This window comes from Scomber japonicus, chromosome 3 (genome assembly GCF_027409825.1).
Source record: "Scomber japonicus isolate fScoJap1 chromosome 3, fScoJap1.pri, whole genome shotgun sequence".
Taxonomy (NCBI): domain Eukaryota; kingdom Metazoa; phylum Chordata; class Actinopteri; order Scombriformes; family Scombridae; genus Scomber; species Scomber japonicus.
The window spans coordinates 13,561,634-13,581,774 of record NC_070580.1 but is presented as its reverse complement, the minus strand read 5'-3'; the positions used below and the strand labels follow the sequence as shown (position 1 = coordinate 13,581,774).

General features: G+C 38.4%; 1 protein-coding gene across 1 annotated transcript in view; it reads left to right on the top strand.

Moving 5' to 3' along the window:
* loxl2a (lysyl oxidase-like 2a) overlaps positions 1–20,141 on the top strand; it is a 29,010-nt gene that overhangs the window by 4,454 nt on the left and 4,415 nt on the right. Inside the window, exons 3-11 of the mRNA XM_053315343.1 lie at positions 585–760; positions 9,400–9,608; positions 11,642–11,858; positions 13,502–13,685; positions 15,609–15,760; positions 15,847–16,014; positions 18,883–19,048; positions 19,205–19,445; positions 19,946–20,061. Of these exons, the coding sequence (XP_053171318.1) occupies positions 585–760; positions 9,400–9,608; positions 11,642–11,858; positions 13,502–13,685; positions 15,609–15,760; positions 15,847–16,014; positions 18,883–19,048; positions 19,205–19,445; positions 19,946–20,061 (1,629 nt within the window). The remainder of the gene's footprint in view (positions 1–584; positions 761–9,399; positions 9,609–11,641; positions 11,859–13,501; positions 13,686–15,608; positions 15,761–15,846; positions 16,015–18,882; positions 19,049–19,204; positions 19,446–19,945; positions 20,062–20,141) is intronic.

Below are 20,141 nucleotides of genomic sequence, written 5' to 3'. Positions count from 1 at the left end.
GTACTATGGCTCAGTGCAAAGTGTACAGGGTTTGATATCTGATAGTAGAGGTAAACTTCACACTAGTATACTTCCAAAATCACAGCATTAGTCTAATTCTAAAACCATTTTTGTCAATTTATCATTTGGTCTATTGTTTGTTTTGTTTGACCAGCAGTCCAATACGCAAATATATTTGGTTTACTATTTCATAAGAAAGAAAAGCAGCAAATCTGCACAGTTAAGTAGCTTAGCTTAAGTAACATTTGATTTTTGGGTTGAAAAATGACTGTACCTACTGTAATGATTTATCGAGTAAAATAGCTGCAGATTAATTTTCTGGCAGTTAACTACTTGATTCATCTACCAATTGTTTCAGTTCTACAATGTTCAACAGCAAAATATAATACAAGTCATACAGAAATTTGTATTGTCACCATGACAGCTTTGTAAAACCAGCAGATTCATGGGCTCCATCCATTCTAAACTAAACTAAACAAAGCGAAAGCAAAAACAAACTCCTTGTTGGGTCTGCTCAGGACAATCTTTATCAACATATATCTCTCTGCTCTTCATATGCTCTTCTTTGCTTCTCTATGTTCCAGGTCGTATCTGGCTAGACAATTTGCACTGCAATGGTAGAGAGAAGAGTCTGGCTCAGTGTGAGTCCAACGGCTTTGGAGTGACTGACTGCAAGCATTCAGAAGATGTTGGGGTGGTGTGCAACCAGAAGCGCATTCCAGGCTACAAGTTCATCCGGACTCAGGCTATCAACGACATGGTAGGCACAATTCAACTAGCACACATACGGTGTAAACAGATGAATTACAATATACATATAAATTCACACAAGCATAAGCACTAAGGCAACAGAATCATTAAAGGGAAACTATGCAGATTTTCAACCAGCATTGTATCATTACAATGTGGGCTAATGAACAACTTCCCTCCTAGAGGTAAAAGTATGCCAGGTGATGCAAAACACATCTGCCTTATCACACAATGGGATAGAAAACACCCTTACAAATGAAAATAAGCTTCAGTAAAGAGATATTATACGTTGTCTCTGCTAACAGGCTGTTCTTCTGATAAACATACTTGACCTAACTGAACTAGCTAACTGAACGGGACCGCACGCAATGCATTCTGATTGTTGAGAGCGATTTGGGAAGTCTACAACCCTTTTCTCTTGTTTTCTCTAGTCATTGGGAACCAATTTCAAAAACTAACTGCATTTCTACTACATAGGTGACATAGTTTTAAGAAATCATCATATGCACAGGTAGGTTTTCCTTTAACACTCAAGTAGCATCCACACATGGTTCAAGTACATACACGAAAGTAGAACAGATGTGCAGCACAATAAAAAAAAGGATGGATGATAGGCTTCAGATGATAGAAAACCCCTTCAGAGTGAATTGCTCAAAGTAGTTCCTTAAACTTTCCAGATTGAGCAACACAGATCATTGAGATTTTATATAGCTGTTAAGAGAGCAGTATTTTGTTGAATTTAGATTGTTGTAGTACATGTAAAACAATTTAAAAAAAGATATCTATCATTCGTTTATCTTTTTGTTTCACTGATGTAGTTGGTAAAGTTAGAACTTTACCAACTACATCAACCCTGATACTTCCAGAACTGGGGTGCAGCAGCTATTTGTTAATCCAATTTTGTGAAATGTAATTCAAAAAGTTCCAGTATTATTTAACAGTTCTAATGAAGAGTCAGATGTGTTCACTATATCCCATAACATCTCATGGTCACTCTTATCAGGCAGTATACTAGCAAGCTAATGTTAGCTTTGTCAGTTCGTTCAGCTAGCTAGCTCTGTAACAGCTATACTTGGCGTATTTAGTAAAAAATCATATCTACAAGAGACCTAATTTATGTGGCACAGTTTTCATTCAGTGATGTATAAATTTCTTTATAAAGATTTAACGGTAGGCTAAGTTTGAACGTGTGAAACAGCTCCAGTATTTTGTAATCTGTATGATTAAATGGATATAACTAGCATTGAAATGATGGTTTCATAGGTATTAATTCATCATGTCTGGACAAGACAGCATTTTTTCCACATTTGTAATCTGCCTTGACACTAGACAAGTGAGATAATCCACAAGTCAGCTATAATGGTGTATAAAATCTAGCTGTGCAGTCCACCATTTGCACTAATGACTTTGCCAGGCTCTTATTAGTCTATGCTGACCCACACCAGACCCCCACTCTGTAACCTTGGAGATTTTTGAGATGAGTCACACTCACTGAGAGGGGGAAGACCATCCTGTCTGGTTGCAGAGAACGCCTCTGTACCGGATGGAAAGTCAGTGTGGGTTTGTGGACGTGACGGGAGAAAGGGAGGACAGGAGCATTCCTTCAGCATGTCTGAGAACAGCTCATTAAAAGATACTGCCACAGAGGGTTTCCCTATTAAAACCAGACTGATAGAGACCAAGAAACACTTTTTTGGCAACTTAGAACATAGTTGATGATCTAACTTTTTATGACTGCATTACCAGAATTGCTTGTTCATACTAGATGTGTTAGATTAGACTGTCTCTCCACAACAGCCAGAACAGTGACTGTGTTTTTTACTGGATTCAATTAAGTCAACACGCCTGAGGAAAGCATCCGAAGTCCTTGTGGATCTTTCTCATGCCCAGTTGAGTAATGGGAATGGAGGAGTAGAAGAAAAGAGAAATTCAAATAGACTACTGAACGCTATAAATAATCACCTTATTTTTACAGGAGGTGTATGTAAGCAGTACCCATCTTGTTCCTTATTTGTCCTGTGTATTTAGGGTCTCTGGGGTGTAACTGCAATTCAGTCCCCCACCCTGTAAATATTTCCTTGGACTGGTTGAAGCCTTTTAAGTAGCAGGGGAGAGGTATGGGAAAAGGTGCAGCTACACCTCTTTAACCATGGGTTTGCTGACATCACCAACGGGCAGCACTGTTCCTTCAATGCGTTTATTCACAGCATGAATTGACAGTTTGTGCTCAATCTGGAAAGTTACCACCCTGACCACACGTGTACTACACAGGTCAGTCCTAACAAGGAGAAGTTATTATTATTGGTATTTATGCTTCTATCTTAAATGCTGTCTCTACAGTAAGATTTTATTTGATGTACTCATCTGTCTCCAAACAAGAATTTGAGCCACAGAATTAGTCTAATAAGTATTTTATGGCAAATACACAGTCTACATAGTTGCTTCAAATAACAATCATTTGTTTTTTGTGAGGGATACATCTTGAGACTACTTTACAGAATATGGGAATATGTGACCATATGACCATAGCTGCTCACTCTGGTAAGTTCAGCTTCAACCGCAAATAATAGTGTACTGCAAGCATCAGCCTATCATTAATAAAAACAGAAGATTCCACTGGCATGCGTTGTTTTCATCTTTATTCAGCTCTATAACCTATAAAACATCATATATAGCCATATAATTCACACATACTTTATACAAAGTGTTATGTTTAACATACACAGAAGAAAAAATTCAACACATCATTTCTTATGTTAAACTCAAAAAATGGTCTTTCAAAATACTGGAAAGGTATAGGCTGAAGCATAAGCTTATTCCATCTACCCTAAGATCTTAATCAAAGAAGTTATTTTGGTGCAAGAATATTAGGCATTGTATTTCATTCAGCATTTACAAGTTATTTAAAATCTCCCTCCACTCAAAAATGTGTTTTTCTTCCTGTCCCTACCGTTGAATGTTTGAGCTTCACTGTGCAGAATGATGTATGTGCAGAGTTTGAACCCGAAAACTGTTTTCACATTAATCTCCTGGAAATGGAACATTTATTTACGCTCACTGAAGCAGGAGACATCTGATTAAACTTCTGAAAGGAAATATATTTGCATATTTAGAGACTCGATATTTATAGAAGAAGTTGATGCCATTTTAAGGATTTTAATGCAGTAATTACTTTCTTGTGGAAAAACCACATCATTATTAATCCAGTATTTTTATGTCTTAAGAGATGCCTGGAGAGGATCTGTAACTAATTTTGTTGAGAATTTTGCTTTTTCAGAGTGTCTTTCTCATGCAGTCCAAGCTCCTGTCAAAGCCGTTATTTAACCCCTGACCTTCCCAATTACTACTTTGTCCTTAATGCTGTCTGCCACAGATCTGACCTCTGCAGGCAAAAGCTATATCTCTTGCCATTACAACCTACATCAGCTAGTCATGCAACATTCCTAACTCAGCAACAATAGCATTCCTGCATAATCGAATCACTGTCATCAATGACATTTATGATTTTAAAAGATAGCATCTAATGCCCCACACTCTTGCCACAACCATCCCTGGGATTTATTTATTAGATGGTTAGACAGTTTTGCTTTCATGTCTTTATTTTTTTATTTGCCTGTCTAATCCAGCAGAGTTGTTTTATTTTTTAGCACGTGTTGGTTTCTCAAAAGAAGCAGGAGACCATGACAGAAAAGGTCTTTCAGTCAGCAGGAGGGATTACATTTGTTAGCTCAACCAAACCCCGAGATGGCAGGAAACTTTGTTTATCATCTGTTATTGCGGATGTTTTAACCAACTCAGCTGTGTTCGATTGTTGCTCACGTGTGAACGTCACACTGCACGTGACATCAACATCCATTAGATCTTTGTTGAATAGAACTCTTTAATTAGAAGATTCCTGTTGTTTTAGCTACCACTTGATTTCCAGATGTGGATGAGAGAAATGTCTTATTTAAGGATAATTATAGGTGCATGTTTAAGTTTGATCTGAGTTATTCCACCAAGCTATTTGCTCTCCAGAAAATGTGCATTGCTGCGTACTTGTGTAATCCTTACATAATACTTTGTGCAGTGCTGAAGACATTTTTCTAGAGGGGAAATCTCGCTCACATAAAGCTAAATCGCTAAAAAGAAATAAATCACTTACTACATCATGCAGAACTTCATACATCATTTTAAACGTCTTGCTGGAGGGTTGAGGAAAAAGTGAATAGCAAAACAGCTGCAGTTGCCCCACCAGACCCTTTAGTGTGTTTACTCCGACAAAACACTTACATCTAGCATCAACACAAAGATGTCTGAAGCCAGTTGTAATAACACAATGCTGCACTTAAAAGCTTTTCGATTCATTGCACATCTAAACAGGGCAAAGGTTGCACCACTACGTCAGCCGCAACAGTGTCTGCTTACAAGAATTTCAGTTCTTGACATTCTCTGCTACACAACAAAAGGAAACCCGAGCCAAAGTTGGATTTGCTTCCAACACGATGTATGCAAGAGGCTTGAGAGGAGTAGAGTGATCGAGGGGAGAAAAGGTTGATGGGTGTCAGGAGGCAGAAGCCAGTTTTCTTTCTTATGGATAGAATAGCAGACAGATCCACCACATGTTCAACAGCTGTGTCCCACAGTGGCCTCAGTTCTCCTTTAGACTGCCCAAATCCAGACTTTTTGTTATTTAAACCTGCACAGCATTCACACATTGTATTGACTCATTACATGTCATTGTATAATGCACATACGTGTCAAGACTAATAGTTTCAGATATTATTCAAATGTTAGATAACAGATGTTCAAGAGATACTTAAAACGTTGCCTCAGAGAGAAATGTTAAAATAATGCAGTGAACATTAAACTTTCCTACGCAAATGAAAAGTTGTTTTTCTAGGAGTTGCATAAGTTAGATCCCAAACTTGGCACAGTGTGGTCTTTCAGCCATCCAATGCACAATATGTGCACTTTAAGGAAAGTAGTTATGATTTACGTAATCACTCTCTTGCCAGGAGTTGGATAAGAAGAATCATACTGCTCTTAAATCTGTTCTTTACATATGAAGTCAGCCAGGAGACAGTTAGCTTAGCCTAGCATATAAGACTACAACTACTACATTTAGTATCTCATTTGTTTAATCTACTTGTAGGCTATCTTTTTATCTTTAGACAGTTTCTAGTCTTAATGCTAAGCTAACCATCTCCTGGCTATACTGCAGCTTTAAGCTGGAGCTTCTCATCCAAATCTCAGCAAAAAAGCACATTTACTAAAATGCTAAACTTTAACTACTATAAATGTGAAGAAATGTTGGAAGGTAAGGTGTACACCAAGCATAGGCATTGGTTTTAAAGGCTTTGCTGTTTTTTTAGTTTTTTTTACTGTTACTCAATCCTGGATGTGAAGTAAACAAAAAAGTGTCAATAACCCTCCAACATGAACAATATTAAAATAAACTGTATGATTTTGATTAATATGTAATAGTTCATGTGTAGCAGGTCTATGCTGTAGTCAGATCAAGCCTAAAGATTTCAAATCTGAAATATTGGTCTTTAAACATCTATGTTATACAACTTGTAAGTTAAATTATACCTATAGTCCGCCTGCTGAAGGGATCCTTTTTCTGCCATAATGGGAGCAGCACACTCTGATAGATATTCCAGATGCAAAGCACACAAGTACACACCCACACACACACACACAGACAGACACTCAGGCAAACTGGGGGCCGCTGAGCCAGAAAATGGGGTGGGGCAGATGTGAAAGTCATTTCAAAGGGCCTTTCTGTTCTCTTGCTTTTCATCTAAACTTTGGCTTGATTATCATTCATACTTGCCATGTTCAGCAAGGTGGGACGGCAGGGTGGGGGTTGGGTGTGAGTGGGGCACGTGTAGATAAACGTGCAGTGGGGCTAGGAGGCTGATTAAAGCGGAAGAAATGCACAGTAGTGGAAGCATTAGTCAGACACTGGCTAGACCACAGTCTCATGTTCACACATCTACATTCTAAGTGGGACCCAGAAAAACAAGCCTGCTTTTTAGTTGGAAACATTTCAGTTATGGGAAAAGCTCACTTCAGAGACTAGTACTGAATAGAGCTAAATTAGGAATGTTTTCTTTTCTTTTTTTGCATCTGACCACTTACAAACAAAACGTGACTTCATTTGAACAGCAGCAAAGTATTTTTTTGGATGAATGAATCACAACTATGGTCAGGGAGTAAAGATGAGGAAACTTTATAAAAAATGTACAGTTTAGAATCAAACACAATATGACCTGTAGGATGGAAAGCCTGCACTCATTACAAATACTTTTATGTTCTTGACTCACACGTTTAGGCTGATCCAGTAGCCAAAACATACCGTCATACTTTACAGTTACACTTACTATGATGACATCCATGCACATTTCTTACACATAAAATGTATTTCTAAAAAAGTCCTTCCTCATATTGTAAAGATCAGAAATCCAAATTGATATTTTTCACAGTTTTTTTGCCAAATAAACTAATTTACGTGATAAAATATAATCGTCTAGCTATGTTCTTTGCGTGGTCAGAACCTTCCTGCACTTCTCCACAAACAAGTGCCGAAAATGACCGGTGTCTAGCTTTGGGTCTTGGCCAAACAGGATTATGCTGAGTTTATGTCTGGTGGTCTGGGTTCGGCATTGCGCACAGGGGGGGGGACTGGAACTGAATCCCAGCTGTGGGTGTCTGTCCTCTTCTCTTCAGTTTCACACGTTCAGACAAGCAGTTTCCGCCCTCTGAGCCAAAAGCAACACTGGTCAGTCCAGCCTCAGTGCCCCACATCATACTCACCTCATACCCCTGTCCTGTCTGGTATTTTGGCGCTCACACCTGGCCTTACTTTGATCACTCACATTTTTCCTTTGATTTCATATTCTGTATCTGGTTAAATTTAGTTCATTCCATTTTTTTTAAAGTTTTACATTTGCACATTTGTTTAAATATGTGTTTTAATAAGATTCTCTGTGTGATTCTTCTCTTGCTATGTTTTATCACTCTATCTTAAAGCAATATAAATCTAAACATTTACATTGCTGTAACTTTGATAACATCAGATCCCTGACCACGATTATGTCTCCTCACCATTTTATCCAGCTAGGCAGCATTAGCTGACGGAAAACACTCTGTCATGCCATGGCCAGCAGGAATCTCTTCATGAAGGAGTGGTTTTTACCCGCTCTAAACGCTGAGGACTGGGGTCACTGTTGAAACAGTCTGGCTCCTCCTGCATTGCAATCTTCAGTGTTCAGAGGCTCTGAGGCCTTGAACATTCCCTCAGGCTGACGCCATCTCAGGAAACCACCTTGTGGGCAAACGTTTAATATTTCTGGGAGACATGCCTGGATGTTGGGTTTTTTTTCGCCGTTAAATAAGCTGGCTGTTACGAAATTACTGAGATCAGCATTTGCATACCACAGAGCAGCTCAGAGTTTTGGCTCTTAGTGCAGTCTCACATTCAGCCTGGAAGAAACTGCAGCTCTTGGCTCAAGGAGGAGAATGAACAATAGCAGAATTATCAGGGAGCTGTTTTCCCATAAAGCCAGGGAGATCAAAGGTTACCATTCCTTCCTGATTTAGGGGTCTTCAGGACACATGATGCTAGCTATTGATGGTGACCCTCTGGTCTGACCAATTGGCTTTACAGCCCTATAGCCGGGAGACCACCCGCAGACACTCTCCCAACCTGAACTCTGTCAGCAGGTCAGCGGCCACTGTCTTTGGCCTTTCTTTACCATCATGATTTACTATTAGAATCTCATGTATTACATAGTTTAAATTCTGCTGCTCTCTGATAATTCAGATAATTCAGGATTATCCAAGATGATAGATGAGAAATTTTTGAAGAGATATTTGGCCTGGATTCCTACCACACTTCCCTGTAAGGAAAGACTATTGCTTCTCTCTGATTTGTTTCGGGGAGCTTCTCAACTCAATTTCATATGTAAATATCCTCCAACTTTTCATAAAATATATAAAAAACAATCAATTAATTTATTTTTTTTTCTGTGGAAACCAAAACAGAGCTGGGCTACCATGTGTAATGTGTGTTGTCCACAGACTCCTTAGTGGCTGTTATATCTCTGCTATAAACTCTGAGGACGCAGCAAAGATGGAGGAAAATTCCAGACATTCATCCGACCTGAGAAGGCCTCTCGGCAACACTTAACAAGTTTAAACAGAGATTTTTTTTCTTCAGATTTTTCACCTTGGCTCATTTTTATGTCGAGGCTTATGTTCAAAGTCTGCAGATGTAAGACATCCTTAAAAGGCTGCAATGTCAAGCAGTGCAGTGCACAGAGTCCAGGCAGACACTAATAAATTCAACCACATCCTGTGAATATCATTTATCTTGCATTTTGGACAGCTGGAGTTTATGTTCACTTCACTAATTATATAATGTGTTTATTAAGCAATGACATACAGTACATGAATATAGTTTATGCAAAATTTAAAATAAACATACTTTATTTAGCGCTGTGAGTTGCATAATATAATATGCAGAAACATGATTTAGAGGAAACAGACTGAAATTAACAGTTACAAAGAATTTGATTTGATCTGCTGACTTAAACTCTTCTGGTTTACGTTCTTCACACTTGTGTCCAGATGGACTAACATCACCTCTGCTCTGTTTCTCAGAGTTTGACTGTGCAGGTGGAGGACGTGAGGATCAGGGCTACGTACTCTCAAAGGAAAAGGATTCCCATCTCTGAGGGCTTTTTGGAGGTGAAAGATGGAGGCAAATGGAGGCAGATCTGTAGTGAGGACTGGACGGAGATGAACAGCAGGGTGATCTGTGGCATGTACGGCTTCCCTGTGGAGAAACGTTTCAACACCCGACCCTACAAGTGAGTCATGGTGTTGGGGTCAGTAGTGGGGGTCAAAGTCAGCCAATCGGATATAATGACTTGTCTTCATTTAGCATCTGAGGAACAACACTTGTTCCAATTATACAGACACTTTTATGTGTTTAAAAATACTGCATTTATTGTAGGTGCCTTTTCGGTCTCAGTCCATTTAGGCATGTTGCACCATATCAAACTGAAGTTAGGATTTGTTGCATAACCACGTTTGTTTATTCTGGTCATCACTCAACCCGTCATCCATTTTCCAAACTGAGTCTAAACAGGCTTGGGCCTGGAGATTCTTGACAAGAAGCCAAAGACTGCCAGAGGAAGTTTTAGCAGATGAAGGACAGGCCTTGCTGGGAAACAACTGAGTGCAATACACTGTGAAACAGTGTCTCTTTTGCCTGCATCTAATTGTCCCAGCTGCCCTCCCACATGTATAATATGTAGCTTAAAATAAAGCCAGCTATTTCCTAGAATGATCTCTGTCTATGGATTTTTGATCTGTTAACAGTAAAGCTCAAAATAAAACACTGCACATGAGAGAGTAACCAGATGAGGAAACCTTCTGATCTGGCAGATGCATGAAAGAGAAAAACATGTTTTAAAAAGCTCAGTCTGAAGTAAAAAAAAACTTGAATCCATCATTCATCCATTATTTTGTAGGAACAAACGTGGGTATCTGTCCTCTTAGAAGAACACATCTTGCTTGCTTTGGTATTAATGAAGTTTACACATATGCAAATTAATTTGAGTTTGCATTTTTATATGATGTATGTTCATTATACACCTCTATAATACCCTGAAAGGCTCACAGAGCTGCCATCCAACAACATTGAAATCAAGACCAGGGAGACATCAAATATACATTTATTTACATACTTTATTTGTGTAATGTGGTCATAACTATAAACGTACCTTCACATCTCTAGCTTTGCTAAGTTCTGATGGGTTCTCAGATATGATATCGCAATATAAAGGTGAAGAAGGAAACTTTGATTAAAAATACTTACATTTTTAAGAGCTGAGAGCCCATGCCATGACCCTAGTTGATTTGATTACATATGGATGCATCTTACTGGGAAAAACATGGGATACATCAAGCCAGCAATGAAGAGTTTTGTTTACCACTAGATCCACTAGATCACACAAAGTTTGTGCGGTTTTAAGTGTGCAATGCAGTCATGGCTTCAAAAGGTTCACTGTTTTACAGAGGTGAAAGTTCTCATCCAGTCTGTCTTTTAGCTGGGACAACAAAGCACAGCTTTATTCACACAATGTGCCAAAAACAGTCTAACTAAATTAAAAACTCTCCATCAACTATCTTCTAGTTTCACAGACCATAAATTGCTCTTGTATTCAAACTAACTTGAAGTCATGTTCTTTATAAGTTGTAAGTACTGTAAGGCTTTAAATGTAGCTCATACTGGTTTCATTACATGGTCTGCTTCTTCTAAGGCCCAGACCTGCTTCAAGGACTGTTGTTCCTAAATGACCCTTAGTTGATGACTTCCATTTAACTAAAGGGTCATGGGAACGTTAAGGTATTCTGACAACAATGCCCCTATTGTGCTCCTCAGCATAGGATGAGCATTTTCGAATTCCACATATTTAATAAATCAAATTCCCAGCTGCTATTTAACAACTCCTTAATGTCTCAGTGAAGTGTGATAAAGATGTTTATGAAATGTGTATACACTCCTGCATGAAAGAAGAGATGACTCTGCATTAATGCTGTTTTAAAATACTTTACAATGTCTTTTACCATTTTCCAAATAAAGCTTTTGTGGTTTTTAAATCATTGAAAGGTGAAATTAACTTAATATAGAAAAACCTGTCATTATTGTGAGCTAACAGTTGAAAACTCCTCTGAATTTACCAAAGTGGAACACGTTTTAAACTAATCTATGCTTTCAACAGCATAGGCATGCAACAGTGACATAACATGACAAAAAATACATTTGTTTAGTGTGTGTGTGTGCATTTCCATGACTGCATGATGCCTATGGCTTTGTCATTTTATCCCCTTTCAGATTGCTGGCCAATCGTCGCAAGAAGAACTACTGGGGCTTCTCCGTCAACTGCACAGGCAACGAGGCTGATCTGTCCGAGTGCAAACTGGGCCGGGAGATAGTGATGAACGGCAACAACACTTGTGAGCAGGGCATGCCTGTAGTGGTCAGCTGTGTGCCTGGACGTGCCTTTGCTCCCAGCGTCAGTGCTGGCTTCAGGAAGGCCTACAGGGTGGAGGTAGGTGCACTGCACTGTGGATCTGTCGCTTCACACCAACAAAGTCCTTAGTGTAAATCTCACTTTTCCTCATTTGTGGAGTCATTCCAGTGTTTTGAGTGGGTTTGTGCATTTTTTTTTCTCTGTGTTTAGTTTCCTCCAATATATTCTCAATCTTGCAAATGCCTTTGACCAATGCCTTAAGTTAGTTTCTGGTTTCTGCATTGTATCCACTGCTATAACGTTATTCGCATGAGTCAGATACGGGGGCCAAATTTGCCTGTGGGGATCAATAAAGTAAAACATATTTGTCAGTAACCTTTAGAATATAATTTTCCAGAAAAGATATAGTTCTATGAGTTTAAGATGATCTCAGCTCACTTTCTGAGAGTGTCCTCAGAAGTCCCACTGTCCAGAGGCATCAGTGTTGTCACTGGAGTTTACCTGAGATTATACAGAAAACAGTTTCATAAACAACCACAACACATGTAGAAGAGTATGTCTTGATGGCATAGGTGAATAGACAAATTGTTTACCGTGTAAAAAATGGGACTTAATTGCATTACTTAACGTGGACTATTAAAAAATACTCAATAAATGCCTGTGTGAATGCAGTCAGTATGTAATACAATGAAGGGGTGGTCAATTATGGTAAATTATTGCATTCGATTTAGGTGATTTTGTTACACTTAGCAGAATTGGATGCATGGAAAGACTGAGTGGCTCTAATAAGAGAGAAAACAGGCACGTATTATCTTAAGAGTAATACCATCTGGAGTCTTTCAGTGTGTGTGAGAGCAACTACAAACTGGCAAATATTGACAGAATCCCACTCTCGACACAGCAAAGCAGTTTATATCCGTGTCTGATTATAACTGGACATTCACCAGATGTTTGCCTTTTCGTAAAGACAGCTCAAATTTCACTTTTTAGTTACCAAAATCATTACATGTGACTTGAAATCTATTTTGTATGCAGAATGGACATTATTCACATTATTATCACTTCATTATTATCACATTACAACAAGAACAAATCATTTTTTATGTAAATAGAGAGTTTTGTATGCCCATAAAACACTATCTTATAATCAATGCATGACATGGCATCCGGAACAGGATTACATCTCCTGTTTATCAATCAAGTAGCCCTGTAGTCAAACATCTGGAAACATTTAATGAAGAGTACTCAACATCTGTGATGTGTACAATCAAATTATCAGTGTCTCTTTTTTTGTGTTTATTGGTTTATTTGTTTACTTGTTACCAAGGAGACACTTATTTTCTCTCTGGACCACTAAAACATTCAACAGTTGCATTCTAGTAGATAAACAGACTACAAATCAGACCAAATATAACCACGGAGCTCACACGTGAATTCATTTTATTCTTTCAGCTGGTGTTTTACTTACGTCTTTGGTGCAGTTATCAGTCAAGTTTGCAGTTTTATTTTGAATATGCTGCAACTTCTGAGAATCCCGTATTCTGGGTTTATTCTGGGTATGACAGATGAAGAATATTATCAAGTTGTTGAAAATAACTTCACAGTTAGCCAAATATTGGTACATATTGTCATTATGTTCAAATTAGTTCACTAATTCCTGGTCTATTCTTATATTATTATATTTCCACTCATTTTAGTTTCTTTATGGACTGTCTCTGTAGCAACCCTTGGTGCGTCTGAAAGGTGGAGCTATGATAGGTGAAGGTCGAGTGGAGGTGTTGAAGAATGGCGAGTGGGGGACAGTGTGTGATGACAACTGGAACATTCGAGCTGCCACTGTGGTGTGTCGAGAGCTGGGGTTCGGCAGTGCCAAAGAGGCCTTGACTGGCGCCCGAATGGGACAAGGTATGACCTACAAATCAGTCACAGTCTAATAGTAATAGTAGTTTACTGCTGTGGAGTCTGACATGTGCCAAAAAAAATAATTTAGAAACTCAAATTAAAAAAAGAAAAGAAAACTTAATGCCTCCCAAAAATTGGTTTCATATAATATTTTTTTAAAACTGCAATTATTCATGACTAAACATACAACACTCTGATCTGGTTCTCAAAAGTATGTGACATCACCTTTTTCTAACTAGTTCTTGCCCAAATCAAACCATACAGAAATCTGTTTGGTGCACTAAACAACTGTCCTTGGGCATTTTAAAATCAAATGTACATGAAATTAATTTAATTGTAATTTAGAAATGTATTAATTGACAAACACAAAAAACAACAACAAAAAACAACAAAGTCTATAATTATTCTAGTGGTACTCTCCATACTCCATACATTGGGGCAGACCACAGTTACAACTCTCATGCATATACTGTAGATAGACTATAAACAGTTTCTCCAGACGTAGGGATTGTCTTGAGATTACATTGAATTTAACTGTCCACAGGGTTTTCTATAGCTTTGTTGACATTTCACATTTACAGCATAATCACTATGGATTTCAAGTAAACCTCATTCCCAGCTGTGAAAATGAAAGGTGTGGATTGAAACCAGAGACCTCCACCTCCACCTTATCTTTGGACTTACTTCAATCAGTCTAGACCTAAGTCAGCACATAGAAGCTCAGGTCAAATAGGAAAGAGCCTTTAGGGACTATATGGAGAAGCACATTTATGTTTATACCTTGAACCAGAATCTGATTTTGTGAAATGCAATATACCACAGAATTATAAGAATCATGTTGTCCTCCATGTTACTCTCATAGCAGAAACAGCAGAGTGCACAAAATGTTCCAGCAAAGAAAACAGCCTTTATGGGTTTCAGAAGAGGAATTCTTTGTTGGAGAGTGTACAAGGTTATTTGAGGGGATTTTTTTTAAAGAGCTGTCCGCCAGATCCAAAAATGGTGCCACATGCAAAACATGTGATTTACATGAGCATGTGATAGTGTTTGTTTCCATAAGTCACCAGTGTGGAATAGATAAGACTAAAAAAAGATATAAAAAGTTGTGTCATTCCCTGATTTGTATTGGAAACTATGAATTTGGATTTTGATTTGTGTAAATAGAACCAGTTTATCTGGTGTGTGTTAGTTCCTATAAAATATTGCCTTTTTTCATTCATGTAATTGTTCACACATTGTTTCAGCCAATAAAGGATACAACACATTTTTTAGAGTTTTGCATGACGTTTTTTGTGTCATGCATTTGATAAATTAAACATTTTTATTTTATTGAATTTTAGTCTGTTATCGTAAAAAGCCAGGCCTGGGAATTGTCTGTAATCCCAGACTGACCATGTAATTTTAGCAGCATTGTGTTGTGAATGTATTTTTCTCCACTAGCTGTCAGTCCATTTCTGTCTCTGGCTGTAGTTTCAGAGCTCACATGACTAGAGACATTATAGCTTAGTCTCATGGGAAGAGTAATTTTCACTAAAATTACTTTTTTTTAAAACAGATCTCAAATGTCTCATTTTCATTTGACATAGCTGACTGTTCATTTCCCTCATACCTTAATTCTAGGAAGAGGAAATCTTACATCTGTCTTTAACAGACTTGTTGTTCCAACAAAACATTCAGGAATGCAAGGCTACTGTTGTTTTTCTCAGGAATAGTGGCCAGTACTAGCCTGTGTTTCCCTAAAATATTGTGTAATCCAGTGATCACTTTTCTTTTTTCCAGTTATGGAAATAGATGACAATTGCCTAGGATTATTTTTTCTTATGTACATCATGATAATGCTCCAGCTGTTTGTCCAATTTTTATTTAGTCATTTGTTCCACAAACTGAGAAATATTCAATATGCTTGATGTGCTTGTGTCCCTGTAGGGATTGGGCCTGTCCACATGAACGAAGTGGAGTGCTCTGGATTTGAAAAGTCTTTGACTGAGTGCCACTTCAACCGTGAAGCAGTGAATTGCAACCATGATGAAGATGCAGCAGTCAAGTGTAACATTCCTGCCATGGGCTTTAACAATAGAGTGAGTTTCTATTTCAACTGAGTAAAGCAGAAAATGAATTTATTAGCATAGTACTGCTTGCTATATCTGTGCTTTTCTGTTCTCAGCTTCGATTAAGTGGCGGTCGTAATCCCTTTGAGGGCCGTGTGGAGGTCCTGGCAGAGAGGAACGGCTCTCTGGTGTGGGGCACGGTGTGCAGTGACAGCTGGGGGACTGTGGAGGCCATGGTTGTGTGCAGACAGCTGGGTTTGGGCTTTGCCAGCCACGCTTTCCAGGTAAGGAGTCCAGAATCAGGGTTGCCATCCACACCCACTGCCATTAAATCATTTTTAAGATGAGCTTATCTTTACTGCCCAGGCTTTCACTATAAGGGAGGTGGTGGTTTTGGATGTAGTTCAGGCTCTGACTCAAAATCAGCCTGTGAAAATTGACTTTTCATAATTGATGTCATTGTAGCTTATTTAATATACTTAAAGGGGAAATATCAAGCTTTTAGTGATTCTCTGTTATTTTTATATTACTCCCTCATACTAATGTTGAATATTCTTCAGTACTTGTTACTAAGGCTGTTCCATGAGATATTCTCAGTGTCCACTCGCATATTTCAGATCGGATTTAGGATCAAACCTGTATGGATATATTTGAGAAGTTGCAATTTTGAGCATAGAATTGGATAAAGTAGTGAAATCCTACTACTACTGTTTGTTCAGCCTCCAGAGCCATACAAAGCTAACCAGTTAGATCAGAGTGGGCTCATCGGTAAGGGGGCCTTAAAGAGACATGAGCTACAATGGAGGAGAAGATAAATAACTCAGTATAAGATACATAAGAAGTTTTTTTGAATCATAAATCACGAAAAGATATTCCAGTAGAAGAGCAAAATATAAATATAGACTTGGATATGTGCATGATACGTACCCTTTAATCTTATACAGTGGAAAATAAAAACATTACAAATATAAATCGACAAAATAATATAATATTACATATACACTTATTGACTTATATTGTCACTGTTTTATTTGATGACACATGTTAAGTCTGAACACAGTCAATGAAAATGATATTTAGATTTCACCATGGTTCTTTGATTTTTAGTTGAATTGACATTTTGTCTTGACTTTATCATTTCTATTTCCAGTATGCTACATGTGCATCGACATGATGGTGAGATGGTTGTGAATAATGATGATTTGTCACAAAGTTTAAATAGATTTACATGGTGGAACTAGTAAAATGTTGTTTCATTAGTAGCTGAGAAAATGAACCTGGCCTAGAGCTGTGTGAGATACAGACAAAGTGTGGCAGCACTAGCCATTTCAATGCCTCTGTGGGTGTTGTGTTTGTGGATGCCATTAACTCTCACTCTAACAAGCTTGAGATTTATTGATCCCACAGGGCAAAATAAAACTGCCACTGACTTGTAAACATCACAAACACACAGTGAACACAGAGAACAGGCCAGGCATGTAAAACCTATGACACAAACGCAGGAGTGATGGGGAAAACCTGTCTTCTCGTTTGAAGTTTACTGGACCCTCCACCACTGAAGCCTGTGGCATGCCTTTGGCAACGTCATAGTCCAGTCATGCTTACGTTTACCTCTTGCTTTTTAAAGGAGACCCCAGTGCTCCAGGTAAGAGGCTGGTCAAGTTAAAGACCCCCCTCGTGTTCTTTATAACGGATGCTTCTATTTTAAGGCTGAAAGCGGTGGAATACATGTGGTTAAAGAAGCAGTAGCTGATGATATAGGTTTGGAAAGTATGCGTGAATCATGGGAATGTGCTTTGATAACAGCATGGAGTTTCATAAGTGGAACTTGGACTGCTGGAGGATGTTTGTCTCACTCAGCTGTGTTTGGGAAAATTATGCAACATGTCATCATGTGTTTGTGGTCACCACTTGAGCCACTTGAGCCTTTGGTAAAGTACATTTTAACATTGTGCTTTACTGATCTACTGTCTGAAATAAACTGTGAACAAGTAGCTATTTCACTTTATTGAAAAAAGAGAATTCTGTGCCAAGTCAAACAACCAGGTCAAGGAATCGTGACAACATATCTCCTTGTAATTACATATTACATAAGAGTTCTCATGTTAACTGTAGGTTCAGGAATAATAAATGTCTATCTTTTGTTATCATACTGTAGCAGAGCAGGCAAACAGCCTCTTCGGAGTCTCTTTCCTGTCTGACTTTTAAATACTCCTGCAGGCCCACCACCAGATGGAACAAATGACACCAAGCTTAAACTATACTGCTGTGTGTCTGTCCCTCTCCTCAACCCACCAGCAAGTACTCCCACATACATCTTTTCTCAGTTCAATTTCTTCCTCATGAATCCTTTACTTCAATGGAAGCTGATGGAAAGTATGAGGTATTCTAAGGAAGCTTCCCCTGTGGTCTAGAAAAGAGGCTGAGTCAGGACTGTGTGGACATCAGAGAACCCCTTACTGTGTGTGCGTGTGTGTGTGTGTGTGTGTGTGTGACTGTGATTAGATTTGCCTTGTGGGACAAGGGAGATTACTGTACATGACTGCAAATCATCTACGGGAAGAAAATGAGGATAATATTTCTGCTTAAACTCTTCCCACACACAGCTCCTTTTCTAAAACAGTTTGAGCAAATTAATCTTTATCTGTCAGATTCCAACTAACCAAAGGAAACAAAATCCACCTACCCGCACCTCTAATGCTCTGTTATTAACATCTATTTCATTTGTTTAATCCATTATTTCTAAATGATGAAATGTAAAAACAAGTTGTGGTTTCAGCAGGACTTGATGAAGGACTTTGTCTTGGCCATGTGCAGTAACTTCATTGGGTCTTGTTATCACTGTTAGACTGCCTCCTTACACTCTGAAGTTACAGTACTTCAGTTAAAAAAAAAGTATCTTGTGTTTTGACCTGAATGCTGGAACAATAGAAAATAAATAAGACAGCAACAGGAGGGTCTTGCGTGACAAAATAGTAATTATTAGATCTTGGTCTCAGTTTTGATAGGAAGATGCTGTTTAGCACATGAAAGACTTGCGGCTTGAATTGCAATTTGCTTATGAGGAGTTGTGACTTGGACTCCTTTAATACTTGAAGATTACGACTCAGCTGATGATTTATTGTAAATCTTCTGTACTTCTCTTTTATCAGGAAACATGGTACTGGGAAGGAGATAAATCTGCTGATGGCATAGTGATGAGTGGAGTGAGATGTTCAGGGACTGAGCTGACTCTGGATCAGTGTCTTCATCATGGGAAACACGTTCATTGTCCCAGAGGAGGAGGACGCTTTGCTGCTGGGGTCTCCTGTACTCGCAGTAAGTAACTATAGAACTCATTCACAATTATAATTTTATCAGTTAAAACTAGTGCTGCAGTCACAACATTTTAGGGACTCAGTACACTATGAAATATGTGAAAAATGTGCTTTTGACCTGAAACCATCATTTCCCTTGATGCTCTCTTGCTATCAGCGGCCCCAGACCTGGTCCTGAATGCCCAGCATGTGGAGCAGACCAGCTACCTGGAGGACAGGCCCATGTATGTGCTAAAGTGTGCCCAGGAGGAGGGATGTCTGTCCTCTAGTGCAGTCAAGGCCGATGCCAGCTCCTACCGCCGCCTTCTCCGCTTCTCCTCTCAGATCCAAAACAATGGCCAGTCAGACTTCAGGCCACTGTCTGGACCCCAGTCCTGGGTCTGGCATGAATGCCACAGGTGAGAACTCAAACAGGACTTCAGATTGTAGTTTGCCGCTGGTTATTATTGTCTGGCTGTATGAAATATGATGATGTTTTTTCTGTGTTATTATGTTATTATCTGTTATTACACAGCTGTGAATGCTGTTAATGCTAATGCCAGATGTTAAATGCTTAGTACTGGAAAAGTTATGGAGATTTATGGATAAGGTTTTTAACTGGATTCATATGTAACATCTTATTATTTATCATTTTGAACAAAAAGGAGAAAAATGCAGTGTATAGAATATTATGTTTGTGAAACTGTGACATTTAGAAATCATATGGATTGAATCATTAAGGCACATATTATATTAGTTTTTTTCATTTTAAAAGGGGTGAAATTGTTTGGAAAACACTAAAATCATATGGCACATAGAGATAAGAAAGAGCATGTTATAGTTAAATATAATTAGATAATTAGATATATATGTAGTATATATGTAGGATTTTTCATTTCTCCCCCTTTGTCCAATCCAGACATTACCACAGTATGGAGGTTTTCACCCACTATGACTTGATGAGTCTGAATGGCACAAAAGTGGCAGAGGGACACAAAGCCAGTTTCTGTCTAGAGGACACCCATTGTGAGGAAGGTAAATAAACTCATTTTCCATCTTCATTTCATCAAATACTATAGAGCTCTAATACTAATGCTGAGGAATATTGAATTTTT